Raw genomic sequence first — 20,965 nt, 5'->3', positions numbered from 1 at the left:
TCTGGCTCCAAAGCCAATGTTGTTTCCACAATGTCCCACCCCATGGGATTGGAGTGAAATATTTGGAAGGGAGGGAGCATTAGCGATGCACTAGCCCCACCGGAGGAAATAGGGTCCTTTACCCAGGTGCTGCTCTGTCTCATGTGGGGTGTCTGTGAGCCAGCTCCCCGGTGCTTCCAGCTGCAGTGCCCTGTCTAGAGAGCAGGGATGATTACGTTTCTTCATAGTATTGGTGGGAGAGTCAAATGCAGCAGTTTTGTAAAGGGTCTGGATTGCAGCTGACACATAGTATGTGCTTTATAAAGATCCATTCCCCTCGCCTAACGCAGAGAGCTCACCATTCTGCCATTGGTTCATGGACTTCTCCATAGTCCATTTGTGAGCTTTTCCCAGCTGCAAAGGTGGGATGTGCCAGTGCACGGGAGATGCTCCAAGGCAGTGCAGGGAGACAGGCATGAGAGTAGGCATGAAATTAAACTGCGCTGTTGGCCTGAGTGATTTTGCTGCTGAAAGTCATCAAGCATAGCTGAGAGTCTGAGCTGAAGCCAGATGCTGTCTCCAGGCCTCTTAGCCCTGAGAGGGGAGGCACAGGGGTTAGGGAGGGGAAAGACAGCTTGGCTGAAGGAGTGCCTGACCCTCTGGGGTCCCAGTTCATGCCTGGGGTCATGCCTGTTACGTAGAGGTGATAAATTGTGATTGGAATCAGGTCTTCTCCCTCCTCTTCCACCACAGTCCCTTGAGTACCTACAGGCAGGGGTCCCAGTGGTTGGAGCCAAGTGCCCCGTGTCCACACAGGGGTGCTCAACGTGGGATCAGTGACTAAGGGCCCAGGTTCTGGAGCCACACTAAGTTGGGATTTGTAGCACAGTTCAGACATAGGCAAGCTGTGTGAGCTGGAGGCATGGTTTCACTTCTAAGCCTCCGTTTCTCCAGCTACAAGATAGGAGCTTTATTTATTTATTTTGATTTTTTTGAGATGGAGTTTCACTCTTGTTGCCCAGGCTGATTCGAATGCAATGGCACTGTCTTGGCTCACTGCAACCTCCACCTCCCAGGTTCAAGCGTTTTTCCTTCCTCAGCCTCCCAAGTAACTGGGATTACAAGCATGTGCCACCATGCCTCGCTAATGTTGTATTTTCAGTAGAGACGGGGTTTCACCATTTTGATCAGGCTGGTTCTCAAACTCCTGACCTCAGGTCATCTGCCCACCTCGGCCTCTCAAAGTGCTGGGATTACAGATGTGATCCACTGAGCCCAACCAGAGCTTTATTTTTATTATTATTTTGAGATGGAGTCTCGCTCTGTCGCCCAGACTGGATGGAGTGCAGTGGCGTGATCTCGGCTCACTGCAAGCTCCACCTCCTGGGTTCACGCCATTCTCCTGCCTCAGCCTCCCCAGTAGCTGGGACTACAGGCGTCCGCCACCACGCCAGGCTAATTTTTTTTGTATTTTTAGTAGAGACGGGGTTTCACCGTGTTGGTGAGGATGGTCTTGATCTCCTGACCTCGTGATCCGCCCGCCTCAGCCTCCCAAAGTGCTGGGATTACAGGCGTGAGCCACCAAGCCTGGCCTGGGAGTTTTATTTTTAAGTAAACACTTACGTACCTACTATGTGCTAGTCACTGTTACAGCATTTTAGTAAAATTAACCCCTTCCATTCTCAGAACAGCCCCCCTGAGGTTGGTGGTATTATTATTGTTGTTGTTGTTATTTTGCAAGTAAGGACATTGGGTCAGGGAGTGGTTCGGTGCAGTGGTGCCAGGATTCCAATGCAGGCGACCGTAGTGTATGGCGCCACATTTCTTAGTCTCCTGAGAATAGCTGCTATTTCAGTGTTTCTCTGAAGATAAATGAGGCGATCTGTGTGGATACTACGTGATACCTACACAATACATGTTAGCTACTGCTTTCTCTTATTTCTTTCTAAAAAAAAAAATGATGACTGAGAAGTGTATTTTTCTAATTTGGAGTCTAGATAGGAAGCTTTATAAATATAAGAATAAAGGCTAGGGGGCGCCACCTGCTCCGTGGTGAGGCGTGAGAGGTCAGTAACAGAAGCTCGTGCCTGCCATTTGCAGATGGCCTGATTATGCTCAGAACTTCTCTTCCCATTTCTAATGTGGAGACATTGTCATTCTCAACAAGGCCTCTTGTTGCCTTCAGAGAGCCCCACGTTAAGAAATGTTTTCAGATCTTATAACTATACACATTGACCAAAGGGCCCCTCTGACTGCTGCACATACTGGGCTCAGAGTTAGCCTGCTGTTTAGAAGTTTACCCAGTTCCAAAGGTTTATTTTGTTTGTATCCTAACCATGAAATTTGTTACCATATGTATTTGGATGCAATAAAATCACAGTTCTTTAAACTAATCTGTGACTCAAGCTTCCGTAAGGAAGACTGCTCTTGCCCCCAACAATTGATATTTCAAACAAACAATGATTAGTAATTTCTAAAGGGATATTTTCCTTTTAGAAAAATGTTATGAGAAGGCCCTGGGGAATCCTGGACATCAGAGAGCAGTTAGATCTTGGGGTGTGGAAGGTGTTAAGGACAAGAACGTGCTGGCTCAGTACAAAAAACAAACAAGAATTAAAATGAAACCACATTTTATTGTGCTTTTTACAAATTGCTTTCATTAGAAAGAAAATGCTACCCAGTTGGGACTGTGGTAGGAGATTAAAGCGTGTGTGGTGTGCACAGCTCCAAGGCCTCCCCTCCTGGGCGGTGGTTGGCACTTGTTACTTACCGGCTAGCTGCCGTTGATGGCGAGTGTCTCGCGTGCGTCACTGTGGCCCACTGTTTGCGGGTTTAGAGTCTGGAAGGAGCACAGCTGCCGTCCGGGTGCCTCCACAGGGCACCGAGCTGAGACTCAGCCCTGGCTCCCTCCACCCAGTGGCCTGGCCCCCAGATGTGCTGCTGTCCCTGCAGGTGGCTCTGGACCTGTCCCAGCACAAAGGCGTGGCGGTGCGCAGGGTGCTGAACACAGAGGCCGATGTGGTGAGAAAGTTTGGTGTCACTGACTTCCCCTCTTGCTATTTGCTGTTCCGGAACGGCTCTGTCTCCCGAGTCCCCGTGTGAGTATCCTGTCTCCTGGCGTCCCCTCTTCTCCCTCCCTGTGCTCATCCTTCCTTCTTGCCCAGAGGGGCTGCCCACCTTTCACGATGGCTAACATGTTCTTTCTGAGGAGTCCCCCGCAGGAGAAACTGCAGTCTGCTGTCTGCGGGGCCAGCGCCTCCAACATCAGGAGCCTGGGCCTGGAACCCTGACCCTGCTCCGCAGCTCAGAGACCTCAGAGGCCTCAGCCCGCCCCACGCAGTGTTGCCTGCACCCCCATTATGTCCCCACCGCAGCCCTGGCCCTCTTCCCCACCCTCTTCTGTTCGCAGGCAGACTCACTGGCAGGCTGCAGGCCCAGCAAGCACTCAAATATGCTTGACCCTCCCTCCCTTTGGTTTTCTAATTGCAGAAAAGTTCATTAGCAGCCAGACAATAGCGAGTTCCAAAATGCCGAGAGAAAACAATCAGGCCAGCCTCAGCCCCTCTGCCAGGCTCCCGCTGCTGAATGGCCCGTTAATGGCACCAGATGGTGCCTTGGTGCCCTCCCTGGGCAGATGATTGATGTTAGCCAGGCCCTGCAGGCAGGGGCGTTGGGCCAGGGAGGCAGGGCTTGCCTGTGGTGCCTGGTGAGGTGCTCCTCGGGGCCCTCAGTGCCGACCCACACGGTGCTGGGCAGGGTGGCCACTCGGCCTCACCCTGGCCCAAATCACCTGCTAGAGGGCCCAGGAGGCACGATGCCACCGAGGACAGGGAGGTGCTCGCTTTCCGGGCGGGCCCAGAAAGTGCCAGTGCTGGTGGGGAGAGAAGGCATTGTCTCCTCTCTCAGAGTTGGTGGAGGGGAAAATTGTTTGTGACGATGCTGCCTCCCGAGCCATCTGCTCACTAAGAAACCCTGGGCCAGGATGGTGGAGTGGGAGGAAGCCGTGCGTCCCATGCCAGCTCCCCCAGGGCAGCTGTCATGCTGCTGCTGGGCCCGGCGTCTCTCTCTGCAGGGGCCATAGCTGTGGGTTAGAAAGGATATGTGCTCAGGAGGTATCTCGTGCCCTAGAGGACTCCTCCCTGTCGGGAAAAAGAAAGAAACCAAAAGGACTGTAAAAAGATTTAGAGAATTCTGAAGGCTGTTTGTCATTGTTGGGACCTGTTTTTTTAAAATCCCGTATCAAACTCCCTGGACTTCTTTTTTTTTGAGACGGAGTCTCGCTCTGTCGCCTGGGCTGGAGTGCAGTGGCCGGATCTCAGCTCACTGCTAGCTCCGCCTCCTGGGTTTACGCCATTCTCCTGCCTCAGCCTCCCGAGTAGCTGGGACTACAGGCGCCCGCCACCTCGCCCGGCTAGTTTTTTATATTTTTTAGTAGAGACGGGGTTTCACAGTGTTAGCCAGGATGGTCTTGATCTCCTGACCTCGTGATCCGCCCGTCTCGGCCTCCCAAAGTGCTGGGATTACAGGCTTGAGCCACTGCGCCCGGCCTAAACTCCCTGGACTTCTTAGGAGGTAATGTCACTCATAGTACCACAGGGCGGGCTTGTGGAAGGGCAGCTGCCATTTTGAACCTCGGGGTCCTTGGGGAAGGGAGTCACACCCTGCCGTTCCTGTCCGTGGGCACCAGGCTGTCCTGTGCCTTTCCATGCCCTACCTGGAGCCAGAGGGCCACTGGGGGAATTCTCAGGCCCAGTTGCCTTACCAGGTGAGGTGTGACATCAGGCTGGTGTCAAAGAGGCTTTCCAGAGCATGTGCAGTGATTAGGAAGGTGAAAGCGAGGCCTGGGTGCCATCTTCTGGCCTCACAGAGGACAAGATGGAATCTCATTCATATATTTAATAAACCTTCTGTCCGATGAGCCACCCTGCTTCCTCTTCTGACCTTGGTTAGCTCTAATCTTGTTCTCTGCACTCACTGCCTCTCCTCCCTGGTTCTGTGCCCTCACAGGCTCATGGAATCCAGGCCCTTTTATACCGCTTACCTGCAGAGGCTCTCGGGACTCACCAGGGAGGCTGCCCAGACCACAGTTGCACCAACCACTGCTAACAAGATAGCTCCCACTGTTTGGAAATTTGCAGATCGGTAAGGCCACACCCGGTTCTCCTCACATCTTCTCCCTCCGCTGATCACAGACCACCACACCTTCACACCCACACCCTCTTGCTCGTTCTTCTTCCTTGTCATACGCTTAGTGTGTACATTCTGAGCCAGGCTGTCCCCCACCCTGGGGGCTGGACATGCTCAGGGGCCTTCGATGTGTGGAAGCGGCATTTAGCTGCGGTCCCACTGGTGTCTGTTGCGGGACTAGGGCTGACTGTGGGGAATGCTGACTGGCACTGCCAGCCATCCTTCACGAGGGAATGAACACCTTCCATGCCCATGCTCCTTCAGCCTAACTACTCACAGACAGGGCATCTGCATGGAAGGACACTCTGAGGCCTCCAGACCAACTTCCCATCCAAGCAGTTATTTCTGCAGTAAATATTTTTGAGTACTCACTATGTGCTAGGCACTGTGGATGCAGATATGTACAGGCAGATGCAGTCCCTGCTCGTGCAGACCCTACGGCATCCCTTCTAGGAAGGCACCCAAGCTCACTTGAATGCCTGTGGTGTCAGTGAGCTCACTGCCTTTTCAGGTCTCCTGTGTGTGTGTCCACAATCGTAAGCATGAGAGCGCTGCTCTTCTCTCTGAGGCTCCTTGGCTTTTCTGTTGTGCTTGGGCAGTGAGACAGCGCTATAGACCTCCTGCACTGGTACCAGTTACACACCAGGTGGAAACGTCTGACCAGGTTTCTCAGAGCTGGTCAGGACGGCGCGCCTCACAAGGGGGTGCATGAGACAGTGGGGGAAAGGTGATGGCAAGAAGGACTTTGCATCTTAGCATGGGGGACTTTAAGGGTGGAAAGTGCCAAATGGAGAGACTTTCAGTAGATCAAGGGAGGAGGAGAGAGTGAGAGGTGGTGTAATCACTACGATCATTCCGTCGTTACGAATGATCATTGTAATCATTCAGTCTTTACGATCATGCAAACCATTGACGTACTTGTAATAGCTTGGGCTGGTGTATGTGGCAGGCTGTGTGCTGGGCACCTTCCATGTGTTACCTCATTCAGTCATGGGGCCGCTTCTGGAGGCAGGGCACATGAATGGAGAGGTAAACTGAGGCCCAAGGACACCAAAGTGGAGCACAGAGGAGACCTTGCCCTGAGGGAGAGCGTAGGCAGCCACAGTGCGTACCCCGTTAGTTGAACTTATTGGCTCTTTCCAACCTCAGGAGGTAGCAGGGGCAGGAGCGAGTCATGTGGTTTACAGGTGAGGTGACTGAGGCCCAGGAAAGTCAACTGAGTTGCCCAAGCTCACAGAACTAGCTCATGGTCAAACTGAGGCCAGAACCCAGGTCTCAAGAGACAGGGGAAGAGGCAGCCAACTTTTCTGGCCCTACCATCTGAACCCTGAGCCAGGACCCCAGCATGATGGGCCCGGGGCAGAGCAGCCAGCACGGAGCCTCTGTCCCTTCCCTGAGGGCTGCGGAGAGGTGCGAGATGGGCCCATCTGAGACGTGAGGTCTGGCAGCTGTGAGCACATCAGCCCTGAAAGAAACACAGGCCCTGCTTTCCCTGCTGCCCCCAGTGCCCCCAGCCCCCATTTCCCAGCCTTGGTGGGCAGCTAAACCCTGGTCTTTCAGAGAGAGCCCAGTTTTTCCAGACCATGTCGTGTGTTTGAACCTGCTGGTCTGATTGTGTCTAGTGGGCTTGGCTCAGAGCTGTCCTGATGAGCGAGTTGCGGGAGGGGCTGGCTGCGGGCTTGTAGAGAGAAAACTCCTACTCTCTGCCAGGAGCTGCTGAGAGTTTTTTACATTTGTGTTTTTATTTGATCTTCTCAGCAACTTACCTGTGAGCAATGTGTTGTTATTCATATCTTACAGATGAGGAATTGAGGCTCAGAAAAATCAGGTTATTTACCCAAGGTCACACAGCACATTTCTGGCAGAAACCAGTGGTAACTTACAAGACTGTGACCATCAGCAGTGCCCCGCCTCTTCTCTCCCTTTAGCCCTGGATGCTCCTTGCAGCCCCTGCACCATGGTTAATACCGCTTTCTCTCTCTACCTCCCTCTGGGTCCTCAGCTCCAAGATCTACATGGCTGACCTGGAATCTGCGCTGCACTACATCCTGCGGATAGAAGTGGGCAGGTTCCCGGTCCTGGAAGGGCAGCGCCTGGTGGCCCTGAAAAAGTTTGTGGCAGTGCTGGCCAAGGTGAGCAGGGCCATGGCCTCCCTTGTCTGTGCAATTCCACAGATGGTCAGTGTGCATTCCTGTAAGCAGGGCACCCCGTCAGCCCCTCCCTCCAGAAGCCCATGGTCTGGCTGGACACCTGGACCCACAGCTCTCCCTGTCCACCATAGTTGCTACCCTCCAGCCTCAGCCATACCCCATTCCAGTCGCACACTGCCAAGGACAACCCTGCCGCATGCAGCAGTGTGGGTGGGACACAGGGCCCGTGCTTCCCACCTGGGGATATTTCCAGCTGATTCGGCAACTGTGGCCCTGCCTGCCTGAGTCCTCAGTCAGAGCCCCATTGTGGCTTCCCACCCCTTGCCGTGGTCAGTGGAAAAGCAGGACCCCCGAGGACACCGTAGCGAAGGAGAGGATGCTCTTCTGATACTCCTTGCTTTCCTTCCAGTCTGACCCAATCTCTGGCCCTGGCCATGCCTTCCTTATTCCTTTATAGTTTGCCCAGGAAGGTGGCTACCCCACGAAGGGTAACTCCTATTTATTGAGGACCTGATGTTTGTCTAGGATTTAATCCTCTTAACTACTTTGTGAGGTGGGCGGTTTATTTTGTCCACCCCGATTTAAGAGGCCCAGGGAGCTCAAGTGCCATGCCTTCATTCTGCCAGCCCGGAGGTGTTCTGGTCAGGCCTTGAGCCTGTGCTCCTTCCTCTCTGAAGGTGAGAGGTGGCTGCCACTCCCTCTCTGCCCCCTTCCCTTTGGTTCCAGATCCTGGCCAGCGCGTCCCTGCTGGAAACCCGGGACTCTGCTGCTCAGTACTGCTGAGTCAGATGTGGCTGTGGGCGCTTCGGGTTTGTTCGTGGGCTCAGCCTCCCTTGGCCCTGGGGCCCGGATCTGAGCCCGCCCTCCTCATTGCGGGTCTGCAGGAAGCTGGGGCTGCCCTCGGGGTGATTTATGCCTCTCCTTGGGAACTTTCTGCCAGCCCGATCCCTTCTTCCCACCTCCCTGTCCTGACCCCCTGGCTTGGTTGCATGCATGCATGTGACACAGAGGGCCTGACAGGGACGTTTCAGCCTAAGGTAGGACAGTCATTGGCCCCTCACAGAAGTCCCATGCAGAACGAGCCCTTGTTCTTCAGTCCATTGCCATAATAAAGACCTTTCCTCCAAGGCTGAGAGCTGTTTGGTCTTCACAGTGCAGAGACCTGGGGTTGTCAACCTAGAGACTCAGAGGGGAAAAGTCCAGAACGGTCCCATGTACGGTCCCTCCTCCTGACCCATGAGGGAGAGCCCCCAGCATGCTTTCCCGGCATGCCTCAGACACCCCACCACCCTAGTCCAGTACCCTCCAAAGGGGTCACCCCAGTAAGATCGGCTTGTATACCGCTCGCATCTCTCAGCGGTGCTCAAACCTGCTACTTTCTTTGTCCCCAGTGGGGCTTTTGCAGCCAGTATGGGGGGAAAGAATGAGATACAGGTCCCTGAGCTGGGTAGAGGCTTAAGCATCACCCTTTCCGTGCTTGCTGAGTCTCCGCCTTCAGCAAGGGCTGGGAATGAGCTTGAGATGAAGATGCCTGCCCTGCCAGAGCTAGGGCCCTCAGAGAGGGCAGGGGGCAGTGGGGTGTAGGACAGAGGGAACCGGGGATGCCCAGCAGTAGCAGTAGAGGCACCTGGGGCACAGGCCTGGAGACCCTCTGTTTGGGTTTTGCCTGCACATCCCCTGGGGTCCGCGGAGTATTCTGGTCCTTGCCTTGCTTGGGGAGCTTCTTCCTGAACGGTAGTATCCTAGCAGCTACCGTGTCTCCAGCCCTGCCGGTGCCTGCAGTGTTCTTTGTATATTAGCTCCTCATTCGGTTTCTCAGAGCAGACTCCACAGCATGGCTTCTAGTATGATCTCCATTTCATAGAAGGTGAAACAAAGCCCCAGAGAGCTAAAGCACCTTGCCAGGGTCCTCCAGCTGGTGAGGGGCTGGGCAGGGAGCCACACCCACTCGCATCCAGCCCATGCCCATCACCACCGAGTGCCCGGTGCTCGCAGGCCTGAACACCTAAGGATGCGAGCGCACGCTCTGCTGGCTCCCCTTGGCGAGCTGCCCGCCCTGCAGGTGCCCGGTCAGTCAGGAGGCCCTCTGCATGTCCTGGCGGTGCCCTCCTACCCTGCCTCTCCCGGCCTGTGCTCCCTCCTGTGAGCAGCTGGCGGGAGCAGCCACTGGGGGGCGTGTGGGCGCCAGAGTTTCCTTGCTCCCAGTTGTCCAGAGCTCCTTAATTCATCCTTCCTTCTGGCACTGTCGCCTTAGAAGGGGAAGTTTCCAAGTCGGGATGATGGCGAAGGTCAGTGAGAAGTGCTGACTTCAAGCTGTAAATTTGTGTGTGAGTCCCAGAGGCCCGTGTGGGCTCACCAGGAGGGCGCGTGTCAAAGCATGGTCTTTTCCGGCCACTTCTCAATCTGGGGGAAGGTGTCCAGCCCAACGTTTGATAGGACTATTTAATGGCTTTCTCAGAGGAATGGATCTGTTAGCAGGTTTTCCTGTTTAGTTACCATTCATATCTCCAGTACCCTTCTCTCAAATTTTGTCTTTGCTGCGAGTTTCTCAGGGTCCTCCTCCCCTCAGCCAGCCTTGTGGTTTTATCTGACCAGCTCGCCACTGTGCCCCTCTTTCTCCTGCCCTCCTCCCCTTGTGCTGTGCATGCGCACGCACGCGCGCACACACACACACACACATACACACATACGTCCTCCTCCCGGGAGTCCTTGTGGTTTTAAAGTGGTGATACTAATCAGATTTGAGTTGACTTATTGTCAGAGTAGCTTTTCATGCTCCTCAGAGACCACTGGGAGTTACCATCAAGATCTGGATCTTGGCTGTGAGCCCCTGGCCTGGCTGGTCCTCACTGGCAGCCCATGGAATCCAAATGAAAGGTCTCGTGCCCACCTAGCCCAGCTGGCCAGTCAGTTGGCAAGTCAGCTCTATCCAAGGACCACCCAAAGACAGGACTGTGTGGCCCAGGGCTCCCAGCAGCCCTGGCAAGGGGCACAAGTGCTCCAGCCTTCCTCCCAGTGGTGGCACATGGTTGGGGGATGCTGCACAGGAGCCTGAGGTGTGAGAGAGAGAGACTTCCAGGACCGCACCCAGCTTAGAGTGAGCACCTTCCCTTCCCCATCTTCTAGCCTTACCAGGTGTCCCAGAGCAAAGGTAGTACAGAAGTCACATTTGTGTCTTCGTTAGAATGTTTTCCTGGTGGTTTTGGAACTTTCCACAATCCCTCCCCCTGCCCCCCCCCCCCCCCCAGCCTGCTTCTGCATAGCTTCCTACCATCTGCAGGATGGGGAACTTGGGGAGTTGCTTTTCACTCTCCAGCTTCCGCTTGTTTCTCCCCACAGTATTTCCCCGGCCGGCCCTTAGTCCAGAACTTCCTGCACTCCGTGAATGAATGGCTCAAGAAGCAGAAGAGAAATAAAATTCCCTACAGTTTCTTTAAAACTGTCCTGGATGACAGGAAAGAGGTGAGTATGGGAAGCAAATAAAGATCTCTCCATCTTTCATATTTATGAGAGTGCAAGGGGTTAACCCTGTTATCTCCAACCTCCTTCGCCAATTTGCACCAGGGAGTCAGTGATCTTGGTTGGGTCCTTCCATTAATAATTAATAAATGACTATTGATTGAGCTGTCTATGTGCACATCTCATTTAATCCTCATAACGTTAGTGGAAGGTAGATATTCTCCCCATTTAGCAGATGAAGAAACAGTACTTTGAAGAGGTTAAGCAACTTGTCTGGGATCACGCAGCCAGTAAGTGTTTGGGCTGGGATGAAAAGTTGGTGAGACACCTGTGCTGCCTCTTAGCGTGGGTTGCTGCTCAGCATGGCCTCCCTGGCCCTCTCCAGGGCACCTTCTGGGCTCCTGCTCATGCTGCTGTTTGCAAAAGTGGGTCACTGCAGCCAGCAGAGGTATAAATCCTAATAGACTTATAGGGTGTCAAATCTTGAAGGGACCTCAGAAATAACCCCCTTGTTTTACAGCTGGGGAAGGTGAGGCTAGAACGGAATGCAACTTGATCTGGGTCACAGCTTTTTAGGTCTGCTGCTGCTTCAGTGGGTGGAGCTGATGAAAGGGAAATGCTACCTTTGAGGTGATAGACTGAGGGACCTCATTTGTCTTAGGGCTCTGTCTCCTAGAAGCTTCTCTGTCTGCCTCTCGCATCCTTTTCGTTCTCCATATGTACACTCACACTCGTGTGTCCCTTAGGGTGCTGTTCTTGCCAAGAAGGTGAACTGGATTGGCTGCCAGGGGAGTGAGCCACATTTCCGGGGCTTTCCCTGCTCCCTGTGGGTCCTCTTCCACTTCTTGACTGTGCAGGCAGCTCGGCAAAATGTAGATCACTCACAGGAAGCAGGTACGTCCAGGGCCTGTTCACCCCGCTGTGCCTCCGACCCTGCTCTGTTCGACCCTCCAAGGGGAGAGGGAGCAGGGCATCTCCCTTGAATTGCCCCACTGGCTCCCAACTGCCAGAGGATGGGGAGAGTCAGCCTTGGGGCTCCGGCAGGATTGCTGTATCTGCAGGTAGCCCCACATGGCCAGAATAGCACCGATCCCAGGAGGGAACAGACTTTGGGAATTCACCCAGTCCTGTCCTCGGCCCCGGGAGCTCTGGGGCTGAGGCCTCTCCCTGGCTTTCTCTGGGCTTATAGTTTGCTTTGCTTTCAGTCTTCATGAAAAATTTGTGATTCTGTTTTTTTTTATACTCTTAACAAAGAAAGAAACATGTATTTCACAGTTTACATAGCTGACACATAGCAGGCACTTTGAGCAATTTTATTGCGCTTCCCACTGGAAAACAATTTCCTGGGGGAAGTTGGGGAAACACATTTCCCCCACTGCCTCGTATTGTCCACAAACTGCACCACCATGCTCTCTGGCCACGCTGCCCCACACCTGCTTTTGAAGACTGAAAGGATGCACATCCAGTTCACTCCACACATCCACACCGATTCAGGAATCAGGTTTATATCAGGCTGTGACTTGGCTTGGAGGATAGATACATGGGTGAAAAGGGTGACAGTGTCTGCTCTTGGTGGACCTCTAGTGTGAGGCTCGGGGACAGAGAGGCCTGCAGTACACCAGGGCTGGGGCCATGGCAGAGAGAAGGATGTGGGAGTGAAGAGAGGGTGGGCTCGACGCCACTGGGAAGGGGCCCCAGGCCTCACGGGATGAGTTGAGGGGTGATGGGTGAGTAGGGATTCTGCCAAGAATGGAGCATCCCAGCAGAGGGAGCAGCCTGTGCAGAGCCCCACGAATCAGAGGAACTGCCAGGCAGTGGTGTGGGAAGCCAGTGTGTATGGAGCCTCTCCACCATGCCGTGTGGCACTGCAGGTGCTGGGGACACAGCAGCCTATGGGACAGGTCCCTGTCCCCCCAGGGCCAGTATCTGAGTGGCAGGAGACAGACACAGAGGGATGGTTTCAGCCATGATGGCGAACGCTGAGGAAGACAAAGCACAGCAGTGCCGGAGCGGGTGCTGTCTGAAGAGGGGTCTGGGGAAGGCTTCCCTGTGGAGGGCCCGGTGCTGGGACCCAGGTGGAGAGAAGGAGGCAGTGTGAGACATCTGGGAAGAGAGCCTCCCAGGCTGTATTGATGTCCTTGGACTGTGCTGACGAATGTCAGGCTAGGGCTCAGAGAGTAGACGTTTGTTGTCTCAGTTCTGGAGACGGAAGTGCAAGGCGGAGGTCTCGGGGCTGGTTTCTTCGAGCCTCTCTCCTTGGCTGGGCGGCAGTCATCTTCTCCCTGTGTCTCCATGCAGTTGTCCCTCTCCCAATCCATGTCCGAATTCCTCTTCCTGCAAGGACACCAGTCCTGTTGGATTAGGACCCACCCAAATGACCTCACTTTACCTTCATTACCTCTTTAAAGACCCTGTCTCCAAATACAGCCACATTCTGAGAGGCTGGGGATTAGGGCTTCAACGTAGGAATTTGGAGGGACATAATTGGGCCCATAGCACAGGCCAGGGACCAGCAGGTGCAGAGGACAAGCCTGGTGTATGGGCAGCACCGAAAGAAGGCTGCTGTGACCGGAGGAGGGAGGCAAGGCTGCAGAGAGAGGCCGGGGGTGGAGGTGAGCACTCAAGGGCTCAGAGGCCTTGGTGAGGGCAGGGTTTGGAGGTTGGTGTTGGCATTTTGAGAAGCCACTGGGGAGTCTTAACAGAAGTACAGACGATTGACACTTTAGAAAGGTGGAGGATGGGCCCCTGTGGGGCAGGGGGAGGCAGGGTGGCCGAGGAGGGAGCTGCGGAGCTCGCCCAGCAGTGGTGGTGGGGCCTGGACTAGAGTTGTCAGTGTGTCCCTGGAGGAAGTGGTCAGATTTGGGGATATATTAAAGGCAGAGCTGAGGGACTTACTGATAGATTGGAGGAAGGGTATGTGGGAAGCAGGACTCAGGTGGACTCCCGGGTTGTGGGGCCTGAGCCTCTGGTGGATGACGGTCCTGTAAGCTGAGGAGTCAGGGGCTCGGGGTGGGAGGGTGGCATCAATGGCCCACTTTGTGTCAATAGACCTCCCAATGGAGGTGTACACAGCCGAGTCTGGAGTTCCAGGGAGAGGTCTGGGATAGAGATCAGCTTTTAGTCGTTAGTAGCATCAGAGCTCAAGCCATGGGACTGGATGAGCTCCCTAGTAGGGAGGTAGAGAAGAGTGCTGAGGACTGAGCCCTGAGCATCAAACCGCCAGCAAAGGAGGCTGAAAGGCAGAGGCCATGGTGATTTCAAGGGGGCCCAGAGTCCAGTGTTTCAAACAGAGGTGTAGTCATTGGGGCCAGGGCTGCTGGAGGTGGCGCAAGATGAGGACATCTCTAGCAGGGGCTGTGTCAGTGGCGTAGTGGAGATAATGGCCTGGTTGGATGTGGCTGAAGAGAGACCAGGAGGCAAAATTCTGGAGATAGTGAGCAGGAACTGGGGTGTGACCGGGTTAGAGGGAACTTCTTTATGATTGTCCTTTTCCCCAGTTGGAATGATCCCTTGTCAGGGGAGAAATGGATGACACAGTAAAAAAAGAAAACATAACGGGAGTGAAATCCTGGAGGAGGTGAGGAGTGGGGCAGCCCGAGCAGCAGCGGAGACAGAGGCTGAGACCGCCAGGGCTGTGTAGTGAGGCCTCGTGGTGGGGAGGTGGGCACCTGTGCTGGTTGCGGAAGACCAAGCTGAGAAGGCAGAGGAGAGAGAGAGAGGCAGGCATGGACTGCCGTGGGTCTCACCTTGCCAGGAGTGACAAAAGAGTAAGGGTGCCAGTGTCCTGCTGCGTGGAGGGGTAAAAGCAGGAGATTGGCTTCTAAGGGCCAGGGAGGTTTGCGGTAGGAAGGAGTGAGCTTGGAGGCAGGCACCAGCAGCCCTGGAGCCTGAGGGTGAAGGACTTAGGAGGGGCGTGTTTGAGGAGGAGTGGTGTCTTCAGCGGGGAGTCTGGTTTCAGTTAGAGCAAGAAAGTGGGGCTGGTTAACAGGCCTTTGCTCATGCCAGTCCAGAGGGCCCAGTGGGTGGGCGGGGTGGGGGGAGTGGAAGGGGAGAGCGAGGAGAGAGAGAGGGAGACAGATGACGGCATGCACAGGCCAGGTCCAAGCCAGAGGGAGGTGAGGCCTGGTGGAAGCAAGTCAGACAGGCAGCATGCGTGGGCGGGGAGGAGGGGCCTGGGGCTAGGGCGTGGCCCTGTGGCCCCTGCTGGCCTCTCCCACCAGTGTCACAAAGAGCCCGAGTGTCCTGCCAAGGAGTGTGGACTTTATCCTGGGTGTGAGTGACAAGCGCCCAGGTGAGTGGCAGGGAAGGGGATCCAGGTTTAGGAGTTTAAGGGGGATGGGGTCTCCTGTAAAGTGACCCTGGCAGGTAGAGAAGTAGACAAGGGGACACTGGGCCTCTGCTGGCATAGGCTGGGGTGTGTGGCACCTGTGCAGGGGTGGCCACGGCAGGGTGGGGGACAGCAGGGTGGCTTGGGGAGGCAACAGCTGTGGGACTGGCAGCCCGAAGGGCTGGTGCATGGCGTCTCCTCTCCCCTGTAGCCAAGGCCCAGGAGGTCCTCCCAGCCATCCGAGGCTACGTGCACTACTTCTTTGGCTGCCGAGACTGCGCTGGCCACTTTGAGCAGATGGCTGCTGCCTCCATGCACCGGGTGGGGAGTCCCAACGCCGCTGTCCTCTGGCTCTGGTCTAGCCACAACAGGGTCAACGCTCGCCTTGCAGGTAAGGAAGGGCCATCCCTAAGGCTGGAGTCACCTGTGGGAGACGACAGGGTGAGGATACTTTGGAGTCTTAGGCCAAAAGTTGGGGAAGGGACACTCATTGTCCCCTCAGTCACAGCCCAGCCCTGTTAACCAGTGCCAGTATCATCAGCCCCGTTTTCGAGATGAGGAAACCAAGGCTTTAACACTGTAAGACCCTGGTCTTCCCATGCCATTGCTCACTTTCCCTGCTCTAGGGCCCCTCTCTAGCCTGCTGGGGTCCCTCTCCCGCCTCCCCTGCTCTGCCTTCTGGCTGTTGGCCCCTTACTTAAACTGCTAGGGTGGAGGGAGCTGGGGTTCTCTCTCCCTGGGAAGGGTCTGATGAGAGAATGGGCTGGAGGAGACCAGGTCCTTCCTGGAAATACCAGGTACCGGCTCCCAGGAGGGAGCCTTGCCCTCTGCGTTCCCTCATTACGGTGCTTCCTTTTCCTTCCACGCAGGAGTCTGATGGCTCTAACAGGCAAACACATTAAACTCCAGGGAGCTGGGGGGGGGAGGGAGCCATCTGTGGAGAGGAGGCAGCCTGTGTGTCGGGAGAGAGTGGTGCACGTGGCTGTGACAGCCTCCCAGGGGCGGGAGACCGGGGCGGAGCCGAGGTTAAAGGAGCTGAATGGAGCAGGTGGTGGTGCAGGCGCAGGCACTTGGTCGTGGCCTCCTGGGGCCTCCTATCCAACTTTGAAAGGAAGACACGTGCCTGTCTTCTCCTTCCCCCTGCCCCGCCCCACCCCTGCCACCAAATGCTCCATTTGACCCTTCAGCCCCTTGACCTCATCAGGCTCCCAGCTGCTGCTCGAGGGCCAGGAGCCGGGCCCTCTCCCTGAGGGGCCAGAAGCAGGGTGGTTCCCTCCCCTCTCTGATGGGGTCCTTTCAGAAGAAACTCAGCTGAGAGCCCCCTCCGCAAGGCCTGATCACTATGACTCATGACTGGACCCTCCACTCTGCTTGTTGCGCCTCCCCAAAATAACCATTCTGACTTGCTTGCCACTTGCTGCTGCTGCTCCTGCTTCCTTGTAGTCAACAACTTGTCCCCTATTAAAACCTTTAGGAGAGGTGCTTCTACAGGAGGGACGGGCTGATGCCTTCCCTGGGCAACACTGCGTGAGGGGCTGGTGGCCATGGCTCACCCTCTGGGACTCATCCAGAGGCTGCCTAGAGGGCTGGCCCCACCTGGGGTACCAACAGCCTGCAGCCCCAGCAGCATCCTGACTCTTCCAAGTACCCCTCAGGTCTCCCCCAAACTACCCCTTGGAGCCCACCCCTACCCCAGAGGGCTGCTGCTGGGTAAAGGCAAGGATTGCCATGAGCGGCTGACTCTTGCTCTAAAACACATTTTCTGTTGAATTAACAAAGTAACCTATTTGCGCAGTTTGTAATTTGTAAAATGTAGGAAAAAGGCAAAAAAAGACGAACATGAGCCGACCAACCAAAGACTGCAAAACAGATCAAAATGAGCATTCTTGGCTGGGCGCGGTGGCTCAATCCTGTAATCCCAGCACTTTGGGAGGCCGAGACGGGCGGATCACGAGGTCAGGAGATCGAGACCATCCTGGCTAACACGGTGAAACCCTGTCTCTACTAAAAAATACAAAAAAACTAGCCGGGCGAGGTGGCGGGCGCCTGTAGTCCCAGCTACTCCGGAGGTGAGGCAGGGGAATGGCGTAAACTCGGGAGGCGGAGCTTGCAGTGAGCTGAGATCCGGCCACTGCACTCCAGCCTGGGCGACAGAGCGAGACTCCATCTCAAAAAAAAAAAAAAAAAAGAGTATCCTTGCCCTTTTCCCTGTCTGGTTCTGGGATACAAGCTGGTTGTAAAGTCCACAAAGCAGGACAGTGGGTCTGGCCAACACTGGGAAGTGACTGAGATGGCGCTCTTCACGCTTCCCTGGAAGACCTCGCAGGGCCGGGGCTGAGGGGTAGGTAGATCCGCCTCCTCCAGGCTGCCATCTGTTGAGCTCCCACTGTGGGCTAGTGCTTGTCATCTGTATTTCCTCATTTACCACCGTCTGGGAGGGCAGTGGCAAGCCCTTTCTGCAGATGAGGAAGCTGCCGTTCTGAGTGGAGGAGTGTGGTCTGGGCTTTTGGGTGGGACTGATGTCACCGCCAGCCTGTTTGCTTCCCTCTGTAGGTGCCCCCAGCGAGGACCCCCAGTTCCCCAAGGTGCAGTGGCCGCCCCGTGAACTTTGTTCTGCCTGCCACAATGAACGCCTGGATGTGCCCGTGTGGGACGTGGAAGCCACCCTTCACTTCCTCAAGGCCCACTTCTCCCCCAGCAACGTCATCCTGGACTTCCCTGCGGCTGGGTCAGCCGCCCGGAGGGAGGCGCAGAATGTGGCAGCCGCCCCAGAGCTGGCCATGGGAGCCCTGGAGCTGGAAGGCCGGAATTCAACTCTGGACCCTGGGAAGCCTGAGATGATGAAGCCCCCCTCAAACACCACCCCAGATGTGCCAGCGGAGAGACCTGAGGCAAGTCGCCCCCCGAAGCTGCGCCCTGGCCTCGGAGCTGCACCAGGCCAGGAGCCTCCTGAGCACATGGCAGAGCTTCAGAGGAATGAGGGGGAGCAGCCGCGTGGGCAGTGGCACTTGAGCAAGCGAGACACAGGGGCTGCATTGCTGGCCGAGTCCCGGGCTGAGAAGAACCACCTCTGGGGCCCTTTGGAGGTCAGGCGTGTGGGCCGCAGCTCCAAGCAGCTGGTCGACATCCCTGAGGGCCAGCTGGAGGCCCAAGCTGGGCGGGGCCGAGGCCAGTGGCTGCAGGTGCTGGGAGGGGGCTTCTCCCACCTGGACATCAGCCTCTGTGTGGGGCTCTACTCCCTGTCCTTCATGGGCCTGCTGGCCATGTACACCTACTTCCGGGCCAAGATAAGGGCCCTGAAGGGCCATGCTGGCCACCCTGCAGCCTGAACCACCTGGGGAGGAGGCGGGAGAGGGAGCTGCCATCTGTTAGGCTCCTCGAGCCGCCTGACCCCGTTCCCTCCCCTCCCACCCCTTGCTCCTTGTCTGGCCTAGAAGTGTGGGACATTCAGGAAAACCAGTTGCTCCAGTGAAGCTTCTTGGGGCTGCTAGGACAGAGAGCTCCTTTGACACAAAAGACAGGAGCAGGGTCCAGGTTCCCCTGCTGCGCAGGGAGGGCAGCCTCGGGCAGCAGGCGAAGGGCAGCTCAGTCCCTGGCCTCTCAGCACCACATTCCTGTTTTTCAGCTTATTTGAAGTCCTGCCTCATTCTCACTGGAGCCTCAGTCTCTCCTGCTTGGTCTTGGCCCTAAATTGGGGCAAGTGAAGCCAGAGGAGGGTGCCCTGGGCTGGGTGGGCTGGATTGGAACTCCTCACTAGCTGCTGGGCTCCGCCCACCCTGCTCCCTTCCGGACAATGAAGAAGCCTTTGCACCCTGGGAGGAAGGAACACCCCGAGCCCTCTGTGCCTGGCCAGCCTCCAGCTCCTCAGACCTCCTGGGTGGGGTTTGGCTTCAGGGTGGGGTTTAGAAGCTTCTGGAAGTCGTGCTGGTCTCCCAGGTGAGGCAAGCCATGGTTGCTGGGCTGTAGGGTGAGTGGCTTGCTTGGCGGGACCTGATGAGTTGGTGGCATGGGAAGGATGTGGGTCTCTAGTGCCTTGGCCCTGGCTTAGCTGCAGGAGAAGATGGGGGCCTTCGCTTCTGCCCGTTGAGCTCTGCCCCCTCTGAGCCTGGTCTTTTGTCCTTTTTTATTTTGGTCTCTAAGATAAATGTTCATCTTTGGAGGTTGCTGGGTAGAAGCTAGGGAGGGAGTGTCTTCTCTCTCCAGGTTTCACCTTCCAGTGTGCAGAAGTTAGAAGGGTCTGAGGGAGGGGCAGTGCCTTACACATGCTTGATTCCCACGCTGACCTCTGCTTGGGAGGCGTGTGGAATAAATTATTTTTGTTAAGGCAAGCATTGGTGTGTTCTTTAACTTGCTATTTGGAGACCTAGTGTCCAGGTCTGGACAGAGTGTACGGAGACCAGCCCCACCTGGAATGCAGCCAGACTCGATGTCCCTCAGCACACATGGCTCCTGGCCACAGACTGCCCCTAGAGCTGTCTGCACCCAGACTCCACGGCCTCCTCATGCACGGGGACAGGCCACCCCCTGCCCCAATCCTCCCTGAGAGCTCCTGCCTCAACGCCCTGGGCCGGCGAGGGAGGAGCCTGTCTGCACCTGCCTACTTCCAGCTCCTCCAGGAAGGAAGGGCTTGTTTGTCAGAGCTGCAGGGCTGGCCACTCGGTGGGGAGGAGTCAGCCAGGATTAGAGAGCCTGCCCCTAATCCGGCCTGCTGGGTTTTACAAGGATCAGAGCCGCAGATAATGAACCTCATTAAGGGGGAGCAGGAGCCTCAATCCGATTTGAGGTTTTCTCTTTGACATCTTCACTCTGCTCAGATGGCCTGGGCGCTGTGTGGAGCAGGTGGGATGCCAAGGCCGCTCCCGCCGTGGGGCAGCTGGGGAGGGGGAGGGACGGCAGTCTCCCTGCATGTTTCCCTGGACCCCTTTAGTTGCAGTGCCTTGCTGGTCTCCTGGGGTGGATTCCCTCTTTGTGCCCCTGCTCCGGGCACCCACTGGCTCCATCCTCCTGGTTGTGCTCTGCACCTCCTGCTCCACTGGGCTGGCCCTGGCTGGGGGCCTGAGAGACAGACGGGAACCCACGATCAGGAGGCAACCCTGGCCTGCAGGAGGGAGACAGAGGCTCCCAGGGCTGGCGCCCTGTGTGCCCACTGGACCAAGGTCACTGAATAAGCCTGTCCCTCACCCCCTAAGGGCTCCTTGCCCAATGCCAAGTGCAGGGGATTTCTGTCAGCAAGTCCTGTGGCTCCAGTGACCCTATTTCTAAAGCCAAACTCAGTCACCTAGAATTAGGGCTACGTTGGAAACGCTGTCGCAGCAACCCGGGCGGCACAGTGTGTAGCCCACTCTCCAGGCCCACGAAGTGGTGTGGACCTCCCACCTCACAGCTGCCTCTGGCAGCCGAGCCTGTTTTCGCCGGGCCCCAGCCCCACTGGGTGATAAACGGGTGGGCCTCCTCAGCAGCGCGGCTGCCTTTCACCTTGATTTCCCCAGGGCTCTCCACAGCATCGACAAAGTAGCCTCGCCCGCCAGCTGGGCCCTCCCCCACCCAGTCTGCCAGGCTGGGAGCTGGGGCCTGCTGAGTCTGGAATGCCCTTCTAGAAGGCTTCTCTAGAGGCTCCCCTGGCAAGAGAGGGTCCCAAGGGGAGCCCTGCAAAGCAAAGGCTCCTTGTCTGGGGCAGGACAGAGAATCTCGCCTGTCTGGTGTGTTAACCTACTGGGGGCTCAGGAACAATTTCCCCAAGGAGACAGTGGCATGGAGCTTTGAAAGATGAGTAGGTGTTAGCAAGGAAATAAGGAGGAGCAAGGGTTATGGGCAGAGGAGAAAGCACTTGCCAAGTCAGCAAAGAAAAATAAAATTCAAGAAA

At 56.0% G+C, this 20,965-nt stretch overlaps 1 protein-coding gene across 2 annotated transcripts in view; it reads left to right on the top strand.

Annotated features, from left to right (window-relative positions):
• Positions 1 to 19,433, top strand: part of QSOX1 (quiescin sulfhydryl oxidase 1) — a 44,064-nt gene extending 24,631 nt beyond the window's left edge. The window contains exons 6-13 of one of the 2 annotated variants that reach the window (XM_023194274.2): positions 2,932 to 3,077; positions 4,987 to 5,121; positions 7,169 to 7,298; positions 10,656 to 10,778; positions 11,522 to 11,669; positions 15,314 to 15,493; positions 17,656 to 17,993; positions 18,728 to 19,431. In XM_023194274.2, coding sequence (XP_023050042.1) covers positions 2,932 to 3,077; positions 4,987 to 5,121; positions 7,169 to 7,298; positions 10,656 to 10,778; positions 11,522 to 11,669; positions 15,314 to 15,493; positions 17,656 to 17,993; positions 18,728 to 18,736 — 1,209 coding nt within the window. In that variant the 3' untranslated portion in view covers positions 18,737 to 19,431. Of the gene's footprint in view, positions 1 to 2,931; positions 3,078 to 4,986; positions 5,122 to 7,168; positions 7,299 to 10,655; positions 10,779 to 11,521; positions 11,670 to 15,313; positions 15,494 to 17,655 lie in introns of both variants that reach the window. The other variant, XM_023194273.3, reaches the window with a different exon arrangement.
• Positions 19,434 to 20,965: the final 1,532 nt, after the last annotated feature.

The sequence above is a fragment of the Piliocolobus tephrosceles genome, chromosome 1 (genome assembly GCF_002776525.5).
Source record: "Piliocolobus tephrosceles isolate RC106 chromosome 1, ASM277652v3, whole genome shotgun sequence".
Classification (NCBI taxonomy): domain Eukaryota; kingdom Metazoa; phylum Chordata; class Mammalia; order Primates; family Cercopithecidae; genus Piliocolobus; species Piliocolobus tephrosceles.
This window is presented reverse-complemented; position numbering and strand designations above follow the sequence as displayed.